The sequence below is a fragment of the Rhagoletis zephyria genome, unplaced genomic scaffold (genome assembly GCF_001687245.7).
Source record: "Rhagoletis zephyria isolate East Lansing unplaced genomic scaffold, Rhagoletis_zephyria_1.1 Rzeph_scaffold_04290, whole genome shotgun sequence".
Lineage (NCBI taxonomy): Eukaryota > Metazoa > Arthropoda > Insecta > Diptera > Tephritidae > Rhagoletis > Rhagoletis zephyria.
In genome coordinates, this window is record NW_016161373.1 from 34194 (window position 1) to 48329 (window position 14136).

The 14136-nt window shown below is 34.4% G+C and overlaps 3 protein-coding genes across 4 annotated transcripts in view; 2 read left to right on the forward strand and 1 right to left on the reverse strand.

The window, feature by feature from the left end:
* The first annotated feature begins 4202 nt into the window (after window positions 1-4202).
* Window positions 4203-9069, forward strand: LOC108370518 (uncharacterized). The gene is made up of 4 exons (XM_017625847.1): window positions 4203-4436; window positions 6168-6300; window positions 7187-7364; window positions 8610-9069. The coding sequence occupies exons 1-4, from the start codon at window positions 4203-4205 to the stop codon at window positions 8725-8727; spliced, it is 663 nt and encodes a 220-aa protein (XP_017481336.1). The 3' UTR covers window positions 8728-9069.
* A 70-nt stretch (window positions 9070-9139) lies between these two features.
* On the reverse strand, window positions 9140-13278 carry LOC108370519 (multiple coagulation factor deficiency protein 2). Of its 2 annotated transcripts, none has more exons than XM_017625848.1 (4): window positions 12941-13278; window positions 12779-12866; window positions 9479-9617; window positions 9140-9415 (listed from the first exon to the last, which is right to left on the reverse strand). In XM_017625848.1, the coding sequence occupies exons 1-4, from the start codon at window positions 13096-13098 to the stop codon at window positions 9312-9314; spliced, it is 489 nt and encodes a 162-aa protein (XP_017481337.1). In that variant the 5' UTR covers window positions 13099-13278; the 3' UTR covers window positions 9140-9311. The 2 variants fall into 2 exon arrangements, with proteins under 2 accessions (XP_017481337.1, XP_017481338.1); XM_017625849.1 differs by having other exon boundaries at window positions 9327-9431.
* A 333-nt stretch (window positions 13279-13611) lies between these two features.
* LOC108370521 (UPF0691 protein C9orf116 homolog) overlaps window positions 13612-14136 on the forward strand; it is a 2317-nt gene continuing 1792 nt past the window's right edge. The window contains exons 1-2 of the mRNA XM_017625851.1: window positions 13612-13825; window positions 13892-14109. Coding sequence (XP_017481340.1) covers window positions 13687-13825; window positions 13892-14097 — 345 coding nt within the window. The 5' untranslated portion in view covers window positions 13612-13686 and the 3' untranslated portion in view covers window positions 14098-14109. The remainder of the gene's footprint in view (window positions 13826-13891; window positions 14110-14136) is intronic.

Consider the following 14136-nt stretch of genomic DNA (forward strand, 5'->3'; position numbering starts at 1 on the left):
AACCTAGTTAATCAGTAAAATGTTTATAGGCAAAATGTACGTGGCAAAAAACGCACTAAGAAATCAACGCAAAATACAACAATATACATAAATACATATGCACACAATAAAAAACCATAGAATAAATCTTACGAAAATTGAAAATTATGTAAAACAAACAAGAAAGCTACTCTTAAATTAACTGCATTTACCCATCATACATAAGTACATACATACAAACGTATAGTCATAAATATATGTATGCAGACGTTCGTATATCATATGAATCCTATTACACCGATACATCATACATATGTATGTATGTCATAAAAACCATACATAATCGTGCTTACACCCACACAAAAATATACAGGTCCATATAACAGAACTGCGTTATCGACAAATTGTTGAAGTATCGCGCCGCTTGAGCCGATCACTCATCCCCTCTTTTTACACTACACACAAACATACTACATACAACAAATCTTTCGATATTCCCCAAGCAGTTGATTTTCTAGCAAATATTTAAGAAACACTAACAAAAAAAAACCTACCAAAAAAAGAGGTATTTATAATAATATAATATATGTACTATTATGTACTATTTAATATGTATGTGCTGTATGTGACTACATAAAGAAATATTATACAAATACATGTATACTTAACACAAATTACAAAATACAAATGAAAACAAGCAACAAACACAAAAGAAAACACAATATACATTCATACAACAATGGATATGATTATTGCAATTATTATATGTTAATATGATAATTGGTTACGAGCATATGAGATATAATGGATACAATAATGAGTTGATAAATAAAAATATTCCATTTTTAAAATGAAATCGCAAATCTTCTTTTCTTGGGCTCAACATCATGGGATTAATTGCATTTTCGTACTTTGCTGCAAGTCTTTGCGAATTATTCGAAGCTTTTCGACAGTTTCTTGATTTTTTAGAAAGCTAGTTTTTGATTTTTCGGCACTTTTCTGTATTATTTCATTTCTTTATTTCTATTCTTATGTAGACTTTTCAGGTTTTTTTTTAATTTTTTCAAGCCTGTTTTTGAATTTTCGGTTTTTTTTTGTAATTTTTTGAGACATTGCAAACGCTTTCTTACAGGGTTATTTTCTTTTGATGTCGGCCAAAAATTGTTTTGTTTTCAAAAACGTTAGTGGTATAAAGTTGAAGTGAGTAGCTTGCCGGGGCTCTGCTAAAACCGAACATTGAGTATAAATATCAAAGTTACAATTTCAACAAAAAAATGTTTTCTATTTGGGGTCCCAGAAGTCCCTCAGTCAGCCACTCGTTTGCTCAGTTTGTCTCATTAGTATTATCTTTGATTCGTTGCATCGATATGTACGCCGATATTTTTCGATTCCTCGTTGTTTTTTACATTTTACGGGAACGCCAAAAATCCTATTTCGTGCGCGAAACTAAACTTCAAATCGCACAAAATTATTTAAAGATTAGAGCGGTAGTGAACGTTGAATTAGTAGTTCACTTTATGTGTTTTTCAGTTATCAATAAAAAACAAAAAACAAGTTCAAGCATGATCTTCTTCATCATTAAAAAACCAGCTAGCTCTCGCAAAACTTTCGAGCTTTTTAATAAAATTTCATTGAAGTATTTTAATGCGGTTTTGTGGCCCATTCGATTTTAAAAAATGCAAGTTTAAAGTAACTGCGACTTACCGTGGCTTTTTAATTATTATTTTTTTTTGATAAAAGTGTTACTCATTTGCTCCATAAAAAAAAACGTCCAATATACTTATGAGGGAAAATGACTGACATCGTCAACAAGAAAAAAATGCAAAAAATCAACGGTAGTCCCAGCTACTTTAAACTTGGACTTCATTATACTAAAATTGAATGGGCACACTCAAAATAATTTATTTTGAGACCATATCGACTGCTGAGTGGAAGATCGACCTATCTCGAAAATGCCCTATCTCAAAAAAGTTTTCAAGAACGCCCTGTTTCAGAATTTGATTGAAAAAGACTATCTCAAAATTTGGTTGAAGAACGCCACATTTCAGAATATGATTCAAAAATGCCCTATCTCACTTCAAAATATATTTAAAAGGTGCTGATATAAGGCGTTTTTGAATCAGCAGCTGAGATAGAGCATTTTTGAAAGGAATTCTGAAATAGGGCGTACTTCAACCAAATTCTGAAATAGGACGTTTTTGAGAAGTTTTTTGATATAGGGCGTTTTAGAACTGGCTGCCGAGATAGGGCGATCTTCCACTCAGCAGTCGATATAGTGCTTATCATAACTTTACGAAACTCAGATATTATCTAGATTTGACCATGCATTTTATTATTTTTTAATTTTAATCATTTGTTTATAAAAATTTAGTTTATTTAAATTTAATAAAATGCATGTTTTCCTCCCGTTAAAAGTCCTTTCAATAAAAATATTAACAAAACTATTTCAAAGGAAATTTTAGTAACTTAACGACAGATAAAGTGACGTCATATAATTCAGCTGGTTAAACATAAAGCATATTTCCAATATTACTACAAAAAATGTTATAAACATGCAAACTCTCTTGTTTTAATATATGTATAAAGGTGATTCCGAAATTTGTTTGCGCCACTGCGAATTTTCAGAGCTATCTGTTTTTAGTATTAATCAAAAAATTGTACGAAAAAATTTTGCCTAGTAGGAAGGTAGGTATATTGTGAAAATTGTATCAAAAAAGTACAATTGTACCAAAAATGCCAACACTGATCTGCACCATCTTATACCTCTCTTTTATATATTATTTTCATGGTATTCTTTTTGTTGTCTTATCACTATGCACGCATTACAACCAATATCCGCATTCTCGAAATCTGGTAACACCGTCTAGAACAGATATCTTAAAGCTTTTCCCTTTCTTCCACTTCTATATCACTCAGGGGACACACGATCTCAAACACTTCATTCCTTTATAAGGGACAGGTATATAAATATATATTTTTAGCTAAAGGTTCGACTCGTAGCGGGTATGTATCAAATAAACGTGCAAAAATATGCAGCTAAAAAGAAAGAACACTTAAGCCCGAAAGGGAGGGATGTTTTTAAAAGTTTATGAAAAAAAAAAATTTGTCGTCATGCTTACTTTTTCTAAATTTGTCTGTTGTTACTCCTTGCCGAGGCCGTTCACATTAAAGTCCAAAACGGACATGTCGATAAATACCATTATATTTGCCATAGTGAAAACCCCACTTGATTCTTCGAACTTAAATAAAACCGAACTTCAGCATAATGGTGTTAAAAGAAATATTGGAAAGCTTTGGATTGGTAAAACTGAATCAAAGGTAATTCGAACTGGTTATATGCCTGTAAAAATATGAGTTCATACAGATCAATGACATTCAAGAAAATTACAAAATAATTGGTAATTACGCATTATATAAAATGCTAGATCTGATTGATATAATTTGGTAATTGAGGGCATGAACATTTCTGTAGCAAATTACTGAGAAACACAAAAAGATCTCAATTTGGAATTTTATGAATGATTTTTTTTTTTGAAATTTGCATAATGCCACGCTGTAAAAATATCACTCAAAATACAGAAAAGTATCGCATGCCCGTGGTGCTGATAAGCATAATTTCTTATGTTTGTCTGGTGCACTTCACACATACATGGGTGAATAATAAAATATGTATGTAAGTAAATTCATACTTTTACCTTTAAACAAACGCCATCGACTAGGCTAATGTCATTAGCCTATAGCATTCGCCGGCCCTTATATTTGTATATATGTATGTGTTTACTCCAAATAACATAACTACCTGATGCATTGAAACATTAGGCCTTTAATGCCTGTATTTCTTCATTCATACAATTGCCGCACTGCACAAATAGTTTTTCTACGAGTATTTTATTTGTTGCTCATAACTTGTTAGAAAACTCACTTTCGTGCGCAGTGATGCCTGCAAAATCAGCACAATTTATCGCTGCACGCGCGCAGGTATCCCAAACGTTGCATTTGGCACCTGTGCAAGCGCAAACACTTCGACGCGCCTAGCGCAGCTAAATGCGGAAACTTCAAATGCATTTCGCGCTTCTTTGATTCTGCTCTTGAAAAGACATAAAACCAGACATGCAATGTCGTCAAAATTTAGTCACGTTTCGTTGTTGCATGACGCATATGCAAGTCGGAGTTTTTAGTTAAAATTTCTTAAACTTGATTTTTCGAATTCATTGCTTCGCGCAATGTTGTTACGAAATTTTTGGTTCCTTGTGATTTTTGCGTTCATCGCGCTACCGCAGATTCAATGTGCAGTTCTCGCCTACGAAGTTGATCGTAATAATAATAGTTTGAGTGAATTAGTAGAACGACCAACAGGATGGCTGCAGGCAGCTCAGGATATGATCGCCAGTCCGACGGGGCATATAATGACGCAAGTTGCCAAAGAGTTTATCAATCGATCCACGGGCAATAGTCAAGTATGTGTTAAAAAATTTTCAAAGAACCATAATTTTTGGCTTAAATCTTTCAAAGGTGTATGAGCCTCTCATTTAATCTCGGCTTTATCAACAAACAGTGGATATTTACTTGGTGTGCATTTTTGATCTGTTATCTTATTATGTGCCTTATTTTTATATAACAAGAAATGAAAGTGCTGAGGTTCTTGGCCTCAGGTAAAGGCCTGTCCGCAGCTCCAAAGAAAAACGAAAAATTCATGTAAAATTACGCACATGAAATCGAAAAAAAATTTTCCTCTAGCAAAACCTCTTAAATCAGTAGCAGATCATAAGCAAAAAATGCTCGTATATTTATTTCTTCAAGAAAATTTACAGCAACTGCAAAGTGCTTTTCCTAGCAACAGAAATAATGAAAAATATTTCTTGAGAACTGTATACGGGCCTTTATACTTAAATATACACATTTATATTATTTTGTAGTGCAACGAAGAAAATTGAATGGAAACAAAAAACAAACAAAAAAAAAACAATTTTAAATATACATACATAGCTCTAGCTAACAAAAAATATTATTTAATTAGAATTTCAAATTTATTTTAAGGTCTATTTCATAAGATCCTCGATCTGTTCCTAACCCGGAATGCAATTGAACTCCTTGGTAAACTGTAAGCCTGCAGCAATGCAATCGGATTGAATGCGTTTCTAGAAAGATATCAAGTTGGGACATTCCGAAATTCTATGCACGTAATTTTTCGAGAACAATAATAATATATCGGCTCTTATGTATATACGGTGATCATCGGTCCTTTATTTTAAAGGACAGTCCTTTTTTTTACCCCCTGTCCTTTATAATTTTTTCAAAATAAAGGACGTGTTTGTCCTTTATTTCTTAAACTGTCCTTTAAATCGGCTCTGCATTTTTCAGAGGTAAATTTTTAAACGCAGAATATGAAAAATAAAAATGTCCATTATAAAATATAATGAAAACTTTCGCCAGTTTGTTTCGTACCCCACTTAATTATAATTAACTGATAAATATTTGATTTAAATTACGATATGACAAGGTACTTTTATCATACAAGTTGTATGTAAGTATTCCCAAATCATTTTGAAAAAATGTCCTTTATTTTACGATGATTAATATGGTCATCGTACACTTAAACATATGTTAATGTTTGGCCGAGCTTTTTCCTCCGATTTGTGGTGTGCGGCTTGATGTTGACACGCAAAGGGGAGGGACCTACACCTACTCCTAACGACGATTGTATTTTTATGAGGAGCTATTTTTCATGACAGAAATACCCTCAGAAGTTTGCCTTTGCCTACCGACTGGCGACCGCTATTAGAGAAAACCGTTTTTTCTGATTTTGGGCTTAACCCAGGCCCTGCGGAATGTTATCCTCAGTTTTGCCAGAAAACTAAGAGAGCGACTTCGTGCGAAAATGAAGCTCGTGATAAGGCTGATCCCAGGCGAATTTATACAAAGTGGTAGCGCCCCAAAGTGTATATATGTATGTATTTTGTTTTTGCTTTTGATGGGTGTGCTGTCAAATCAAAAAAAGAAAAAACAAAATACATATAAGGCGAAGCAACCAGCTGATCGACCTTTGCTTAAGGTGTTTGTGTGAGTTTTTTTTTTAATATATTTCATTAATTCAAAATCGTTTTCAAATACTCTAATCTGTGAATAAATATCCAATTTTACTTTAATAGCGCCCTAAAGTTTATAGGAAATAATTTTCTTCATTGCAGGTGCTCAGTCTCAACCTTACTAATTTACTTATAATCATTTTGCTAAAAATACTAATATTTGCCGCTGGCATGTTAGGCGCTGGCCATTGGGGTGCTCATGGATATGGTTATGGACGTTCGAGAAGTTCAGAAGGTAAGACATAAAAATTAATATTTTAGTGTATTCGCTTTATTTATATGTATATACTTCTCCGTAAGTTCAAAATTGCGGGAATTTTTTTTTCGAGATTTTCGAATATCATGACGAAATAAAATTAATAGGAGTCTTCTTTTTTTTGATAAAGAATTTAAAAAATAATATTTCACCCCAAAAAATATTGAGGTGTATATATTGTAAGGAATACATAATATCGTCCTCATCACTGGCAGAGCAAGTGTTCGTCGCATTCGATTTTCTCTTAGCCTGGGCAGTTTCGACAAAAGTCGTCAGCTGGAATTCCGATTCTTCTTGCGTGTACTACCGGCCACTAGTAAAAATTCGAGCAACCCGACTGAGTTGAGAGTGTTCCACGAGAATAAGGGCGCTGAGCATGTCCGTATCGAGTCTGGATCAGATTTGACGTGCTAGCCCACATATTGGTTTTCGGTCCACCTTCTGTTTACCAGTTCGATAAAGTAGGTTTTTAGCCACTGTTTTCAGTATGAAAGCAGCATAGATTTTTGAGGCTATAAGCCATGTTCCAGTCCTGTTGAACTCATCTGTCTGATGATTAGATGGTATAACAGTGTCTCGTGAAACCCAAATCTCCCTTGTGGTATACATGAAAGCCGAATAGCGGCTTAATTTTCCGATAAAATTATATTTTGTAGTTTCCTAGATCTTTATTTCAAGTGATTCACCTATCCAAAATGATACCCACATACGAACTTCGGCCGATAGTGTGATTGTAACCTGGAATCCTCCTAATTTTTCTCTTATTCGTGAAGCAAACCATGTCTGCCTTTGCAGACTTGCTTTTAGACCGTCAGTCAACAGACGTCTTAAGCATGTGCGGTTTATTAAATTTTTTATTTTTTAGAAAACATCAATTTTGGCTTAAGTGATGGTGAGGATTATCTCATCACTGGATTTCTAGCTGCTCAAGGAATAGGACTGGACGATTGTCTATATGCAGCGGCGTGCGCCAGCCCCAATGTAGCTTATGAATATGCAAAAGCGGCGAAGGCTCTAATTGACGGCATCGAAAAGTATGAGGGGTAAGTAGGATTATGAACATTTAACATACATGGTTTCGATTGTATTTTGTGACAAGCTACTCAAATACTATATTTATATACACTGCCGGCAAAAATTATTGGCTTAGCTGCTTTTTTACAATATATGTAACAATTTTTATTGGAATATTTTTCGGACAATTTTTTATAAAAATGTTGTTCATTCCACAACAAAAAATATAAATATATAATTTCTAAACTTTGTGCAAAACTTGAGAAAATCAGCAGATTTTCATGCAAATTTTAATCTTTTTAATAAGATATTTTAGAATTTTTTTTGTGTATAAAGATTTGTAGCCCAATCAATTTTTTTGTATAAAAGTAGAAGCTCTAAGTAGCTACGAATTACCATTGATGTTTGGAAATTTTTTTCACGCATTCTCTTCTATCCAAAAAAACTTGCGAAAATACTTTGTATGGACAAAATGCAAAACACCTTCAACGAGAAAAATTATCAAAAATCAATTCGATTTGTGGCTAATTCCGAACTAGCATTTTATATACTAGAATTTAATGGGCTTCAAAACTGCATGCTCAAGAAAATTCTAAAAAGTTTGAAAAATTGTTGAAATTTTGCATGAAAATTTGCTGAATTTTCACGAGTTTGCCACAAAGTTCAGAAATTATTTTGTTTTTTATGTTTTTTGTTGAATAATTAATCATATTTTTTTTAAATTGGCGGGAAAATATTAGAATAAAAATTGTTGCATATTTTGTAAAAAAAAGCAGTTGTGCCAATACCTTTTGCCGGCAGTGTCCATACATATTGGGAATTCTTGTGGAAGAAAAAATTTATTGTGAAGATGAAAAAATTTGTCATGAAGAGTAGTTGTTGATGCCGTCTGGTCTTTTGTGAAAAAGATTAGAATCCGATGTCTGATTTTAAATTCAAGATGGCGGACAAATATTGGTTTGGTCGAATTTATTTTAATATTTTTCTTTCTTTCTACCTTTTTTGACGCAATACCTGCATTTTTTTGGCGACGCGTTCCCAATAGATAGTTGTTTTGAGGTTAGACAATTTTTCACAAAATATCAGATGGCATCAAAAATTACACTTCATGATACAAATTTTTTCATGTGCTCAAAACATTTTCCCCCCACAAGAAAAATGGTTGGCGGGGTGGATGGCTTGTAAAATAGACATATATGTATATATATATATTTTCTAAAACTTGTAGAATCTAGCACCGATATTTTTACATTGTTTTCTTCTTTTATGTTCAGCAATGCTTTTAATAATCCTCGTTACAACGATCTGATAATGCTGCTCGAGAAGGCATCCTACGATGGTTTTCGCGGTTCATCCTGCAACCGATCATTGAAATGCGATAGTCTCGTGTGAGAAAATGTCCATAACAACACGCAATTACCTACCAATCAGAATGACATAAAATACATACACTACATCAATTAATTTTAAAATTATTTTATTATTATCGTATTGTAGTCGATAGTAAATTACATAGTAATAAATGAGCAATTTTTTTGATTTGTTAATTTTACTATTATGTTATTATGCTAGCATTGTTCAAAAAAATTATCGCGTGGTAGTTATTTACAGTCTTAATAAGTTGCTTTGCTTCGTTATTACAAAAAAGGTAATATTATAACTATATTATACACGCATACACAGGTATGTATGTATGTATATATGTATGCATATGCGAATGTATTTAAAAAACTCCTTGATAATACATGCAATATTCTTTACACGTACATATATATGTATGTATGTATATCTAAATTATCTTTCTGTTATCTCTCTTCTTTTGGCATAACATTAAATAATTTACTTTTTTATTTATAACGTTGAACTAATTTTCCTAGCCCTACCTGATATTTATCTCTCGTGGCGTTTTTGATTTATATTTTTTCTTATTTACTATAACTATTTGCATTTTTTTTTTTGCTCACACAAGTTTACTTCTATTGATCCTCTGGTGCACCAGTGACCGCCTTCACATACTCTGGATAATGCAGAAAGCCATCCTTATTAGCATCCGCAATTTGCAGGAACTCATCAATAACCTCTAGAATGGGTAAAATCTGCTCTAATGTTAAAATTTCCGATTTCTATCTTGTATTTTATCTACCAATGATATGATTCAATTCCTCGGTGGCATTGTGGAGGAAATTGTCGCGATCCACTTTTTTAAAGTGTTCATCCTGATGTATAGCCGCTTGGAGCATCTCAAGCCCATCCAGGGCGTTGTTATTGTCGCTGTCATGAATCTGTAAAATAATGAACATTTATAGTAACTATACGTAAAGAAAGGGGGCACTTATAAACAATTCAAAACGATTTCTTTAAAGCGTCCAATTTTGGAAAGTCGTATACCATTGTCGGGTGGTTAGCGGTGCGCACTACACCCGCTAACACAAAGTTTCAATCCCTAGCCCGAGCAATATCTGAAAAAGTGTTTCGCTAATAGCGGTCGCCCTTTGGCAGACAATGGTAAGTGTGTTTTTCTGCAATAAAGAAACTTCTCAAAATAACTATGCTTATTCTACGGCACTACTGACCTGGACTACAGTAAGGATTATATGTTCAAGCCGTAAGCTGGGTAGTGGTCCTATTGGGGTAACGTACTTTAGCACTTTACATACATTTTGTTAATGTTATTGAGCTATTCAAGTACGATGGCCAAGAGTTGATAAGGTGCTTGTGCAGAAATCGGATTATTATATCAACTACCAATTTTGAAAATTCCGGGTTTTTAGTACCGGTTCACGCCCATTTCTTTTATTATGGTTATTTCAAAAATGAAATGTTTATTTTTGTACCGGTTACTATTAGGGACTCGGACTTTTATAAATTTTATGATAAAAGTCGTTAGAAAAAAAAAAATATTTTTGAACTTTTACAGTCTCATTCTTTATCTCAAACAACGATTTGTTTACAGACTTCATCGTTTCTCTTTGCAATTTTGTAACGCTATGCTTCGTCTTTGTCTCGCTTGACGACGATTTCGTTGCACTCATCTATATTAAACCCGGTTAGAATGTAGTCGAAAGTCGAAAAAATAACTGTTATTTTCGGGCCCTGTTAGTAACGAGACGACCCGAATTTTTAGTACCGGTTACAAATTTCGTAAAAAGTGCAGTGGTTCTGCCCATTTTTAAATTTAAATAAAAATATACTTTGCATAAAGATTTTCTTTATATCAATTTTTTTTCTTCTCTTCTTTTTTGCCGCTGTAACCGCCTAAGCGATTTTGGCCGAGTTTAGCAAAGCACGCCAGTCGTTTATCTTCTATGCCACCTGACGCCAATTGGAAACGCCAAGTGAAGCCAAGTCCTTCTCCTCTTCTGATNTCGAAATTGTAACTGTCAACAGTGACGTGGGTGCCAAGGCGCGAATGTGCTGACTGTTTGTTTGATGACAGGAGATACTTCGTCTTGTCCTCGTTTACCACCAGACCCATGCGCTTTGCTTCCCTATCCAACTTGGAAAAGGCAGAACAGACTTCGCGGTTTTTGTTACCGATGATGTCGATGTCATCGGCATAAGCCAGCAATTGCACGCTCTTGTAGTAAATTGTTCCTCAGCGGTTCAGTTCTGCAGCTCTTATTATCTTCTCCAGCGTCAAATTAAAGAAGTCACATGAAAAGGAGTAGCCCCTTTGGTGGCAAACGGCTCGGAGAGGTCTTTCCCAATTCTGACGCAGCTGGTGGTATTGCTCAACGTCATTTTACACAGCCGTATGAGTTTTGAAGAGATGCCACATTCAGACATAGCGGCGTATTGGCAACTCCTTTCAGTGCTTTCAAAGGCGGCTTTAAAGTCGACAAATAGGTGGTGAGTGTCGATCCTTTTCTCGCAGGTCTTTTCCAAGATTTGGCGTATTGTGAACACCCGGTCTATGGTGGATTTGTCAGGTCTAAAGCTACACTGATAAGGCCTAATCAGCTCATTGACGGTGGGCTTCAGTCTTTCACACAATACGCTCGATAAAACCTTATAACCTATGCTTAGAAGGCTGATCCCGCGGTAGTTATTTATATAAATTCAGTAACTAATAAATATCGTAGTTTTCATTTTTTTAAATACTGTAATATATAGAAAGTGGGCGTGGTTATTAACCGATTTCAAAATTTTCCAACACTTTTCTTAGTATGTAATACTATGAGCAATACGTTTACCAATGTTATGAAGAGATTCGTTAAATTATTGAAATTGGTAACCGGTACAAAAAAAGCGACTTCAATTTTGAAAAACCCATAATAATATAAAAGGGCGTAATCATTTTGCTTTTCTAAAAATTGGTAACCGGTATCAAAAACCCGGTAAAAAAAGTCCGATTTATTTTTTGAAATCACCGTCAATTAGTGCTTGCAGTAGTGACGTTTCAATAAATTACGACCGCATCCTGCATATTTCTACATTTTTCCATTTGTGCGCCAGTGCTAGTAGCTGCGATTCGGTAATTGCCAATAGATCTTAATTAATTAAAAATATTTCCAGTCAAATTGGCAGATGCAGCATTTTCTTGTTTTGACTAAAATATCTTTCTGAACAGCGGACTACCTTTTTTATCCTGTTTGGAAATTTGTCCACCTTAAGTGCTATATTGACTCTACTCATTCGCCATTGCAGAAGTAAACTCAGGCATATTATCCCCGCAAACATGTTCTGAGCGTTCAGAATATATGAGTCCGAAAGGTGTCCTAGGTAGGTAAGAAATATGAGTTTCAAAAACAAAAAATTTTTTACTCTTATATGAATCTTTTAGGATTCATATATGAGCCAAGTTATGAGCCAGCACCTTGTGCCAATATAAACACAATAAAGATTTGAAATTTATATCTAAACTGTTTATACAGAAATTGAAAATAATTAGAAAACAAAAAATGAACAAAATTTAGCTTCAGCTGCTGCTATTGAATGCATGTTGGAATGTGTATATGCATGTAAGTATGTATGTATGTTATTTGCAAGGACTTTTTGCGGAATGCCTTTGCAAATATAGTGAGTTGAATAAGACTCAAAGAGCAACCTAAAATAAGAGTCCGAATGTAGCAATTTATGAGGCCGATAAGGGTCTCAAAAAGAGTCATGTATGAGGCCAAAACTTGTTTTAAAAGAGTCCAAAATGAGCCGTATATGAGGCCAATAAGAGTCCAATATGACTCATATTGAGGCTCATTTGATGTATGAATTTAAGCTCATATAAGTCGACATTCGTAGGAAGGGAAACACACTCATATCGGACTCTTAAATGAGCTCATTATGAGCGTAATTGCTCCGAAATAGGACTCCTCAAAGACTCATTTATGACTCCAAATGTTTGCTGGGATGCTGCATGCCTCTTGGTATTATTTGTTATTATACGCATACAAACGCGCGTGAGAAGGCTCGATTCACTTAAACTCATATGTATGTATGTATGTACCTTGAAATAGTAAAAATTCTTTTCCTCATCAGACATATCTTCCAAATTCACATTTATGCCCATATCCTTTAGGTCATCATCAATGTGGCTGGAAGTAAGGTATTTACATATATATTTATAAAGTAGTTCTTAAGTACAACTCTTCTTTGGTCCACAACTCACTGTTCTTCGTGCGTCAAATGCTGATCTACTTTACGTGTTCTTGATGGTTCACTACGTGGATGATGCGGTCCACGTTTAATGGTCAAACAAGGATCCATGGTTTGACTGAATGTGGCAATACATATTATAAAATTTACAAAATTCAACATTTTACACATTTTTACACAATCTTAAGCGCAGCTTGTTAACTTTCGTTGAAATTTTACAATATTTCTTCGTTTATAAAACTATTTATTGAGGTCGAGTACTTTTTATTCTCACTGCAGTGAAAATCTGCAGCCGTGTTTTTCGCTGCCACTAAAATCAATAAAGCATTCACAGCGCAATGAACGGGCGGCAGTGCGCATGTCACGCAAATCTGTTTGACAGTTCTGAAACGCTAATTACACCCACAACAGGAAGGGTTGTTGCTTTGTGACAGCCAATGGGGGACAGCTGTTGCATCGTTACCAATGTGACACTTGCTTATCGCGCAACAGGAATGTTAAGGCTTAATTGCCAGTATGCTTCCAAACTTTTCGAACTTATTCCATTTTGTTGCTGCAGCAACAAACGTTTGTTATGTCAATCAAATTCCATTTGAAAGCTTTCTACAAAACGCGCATGAGAATACAAATTCTGACTTTTGGCAAATAATTGTGTACACTTTTTTAAGCGCGTATTTCCTCCATTTTTTTTAGGTCACAAATTGTTGCATTAAATACAAAGTAATTAAAGTACCGCGCAAACTTTGATTTTATGCAGAAATGTGTGAACACTACTGTGACGATTTGGATACTTTTAATCCAGAAAAAGAATACCAAAAATTTTTGAAACGTAAACCCATCATACAAACGGCTAAGTTGTATGAGCAGCTGCACACGCGTGAGAAGATCAAGTGCCCTTGTACGTCTGGAAATTGTAATATTCTATGTGTTCAATTTTCTAAACAATGCTTTTTTCTTCTTTCAGACAACTTTAAAGGCTATGGCGTTGAGACAGACAAGAACACCATGTATCGCACTTGCAATTCAGAGTATGGTTACTACGCACCCAATGCCTACACAATACCTACGCGTTACTTTCCACTCTCCCAGAAATTCTCCAATGAACTTCAACGTTGCGGCATGTACCGCAATTTCTCGCTCAACACTCTAATGGATCGCTCCTATTTCTGAGCGCACATGAAGGTTGTATAGCTTTTTGGTTTCTGAAAT

Coding starts and splice junctions, on each gene's coding strand:
- LOC108370518 (XM_017625847.1), top strand. CDS start 4,203: ATGTTGTTACGAAATTTTTGGTTCCTTGTGATTTTTGCGTTCATCGCG. Junction 4,437..6,167: donor GATCCACGGGCAATAGTCAA/GTATGTGTTAAA, acceptor TCTTCATTGCAG/GTGCTCAGTCTCAACCTTAC. Junction 6,301..7,186: donor ACGTTCGAGAAGTTCAGAAG/GTAAGACATAAA, acceptor TTTATTTTTTAG/AAAACATCAATTTTGGCTTA.
- LOC108370519 (XM_017625848.1), bottom strand. CDS start 13,098: ATGTGTAAAATGTTGAATTTTGTAAATTTTATAATATGTATTGCCACA. Junction 12,867..12,940: donor CATTTGACGCACGAAGAACA/GTGAGTTGTGGA, acceptor CCTTACTTCCAG/CCACATTGATGATGACCTAA. Junction 9,416..9,478: donor GGAATTGAATCATATCATTG/GTAGATAAAATA, acceptor TACCCATTCTAG/AGGTTATTGATGAGTTCCTG.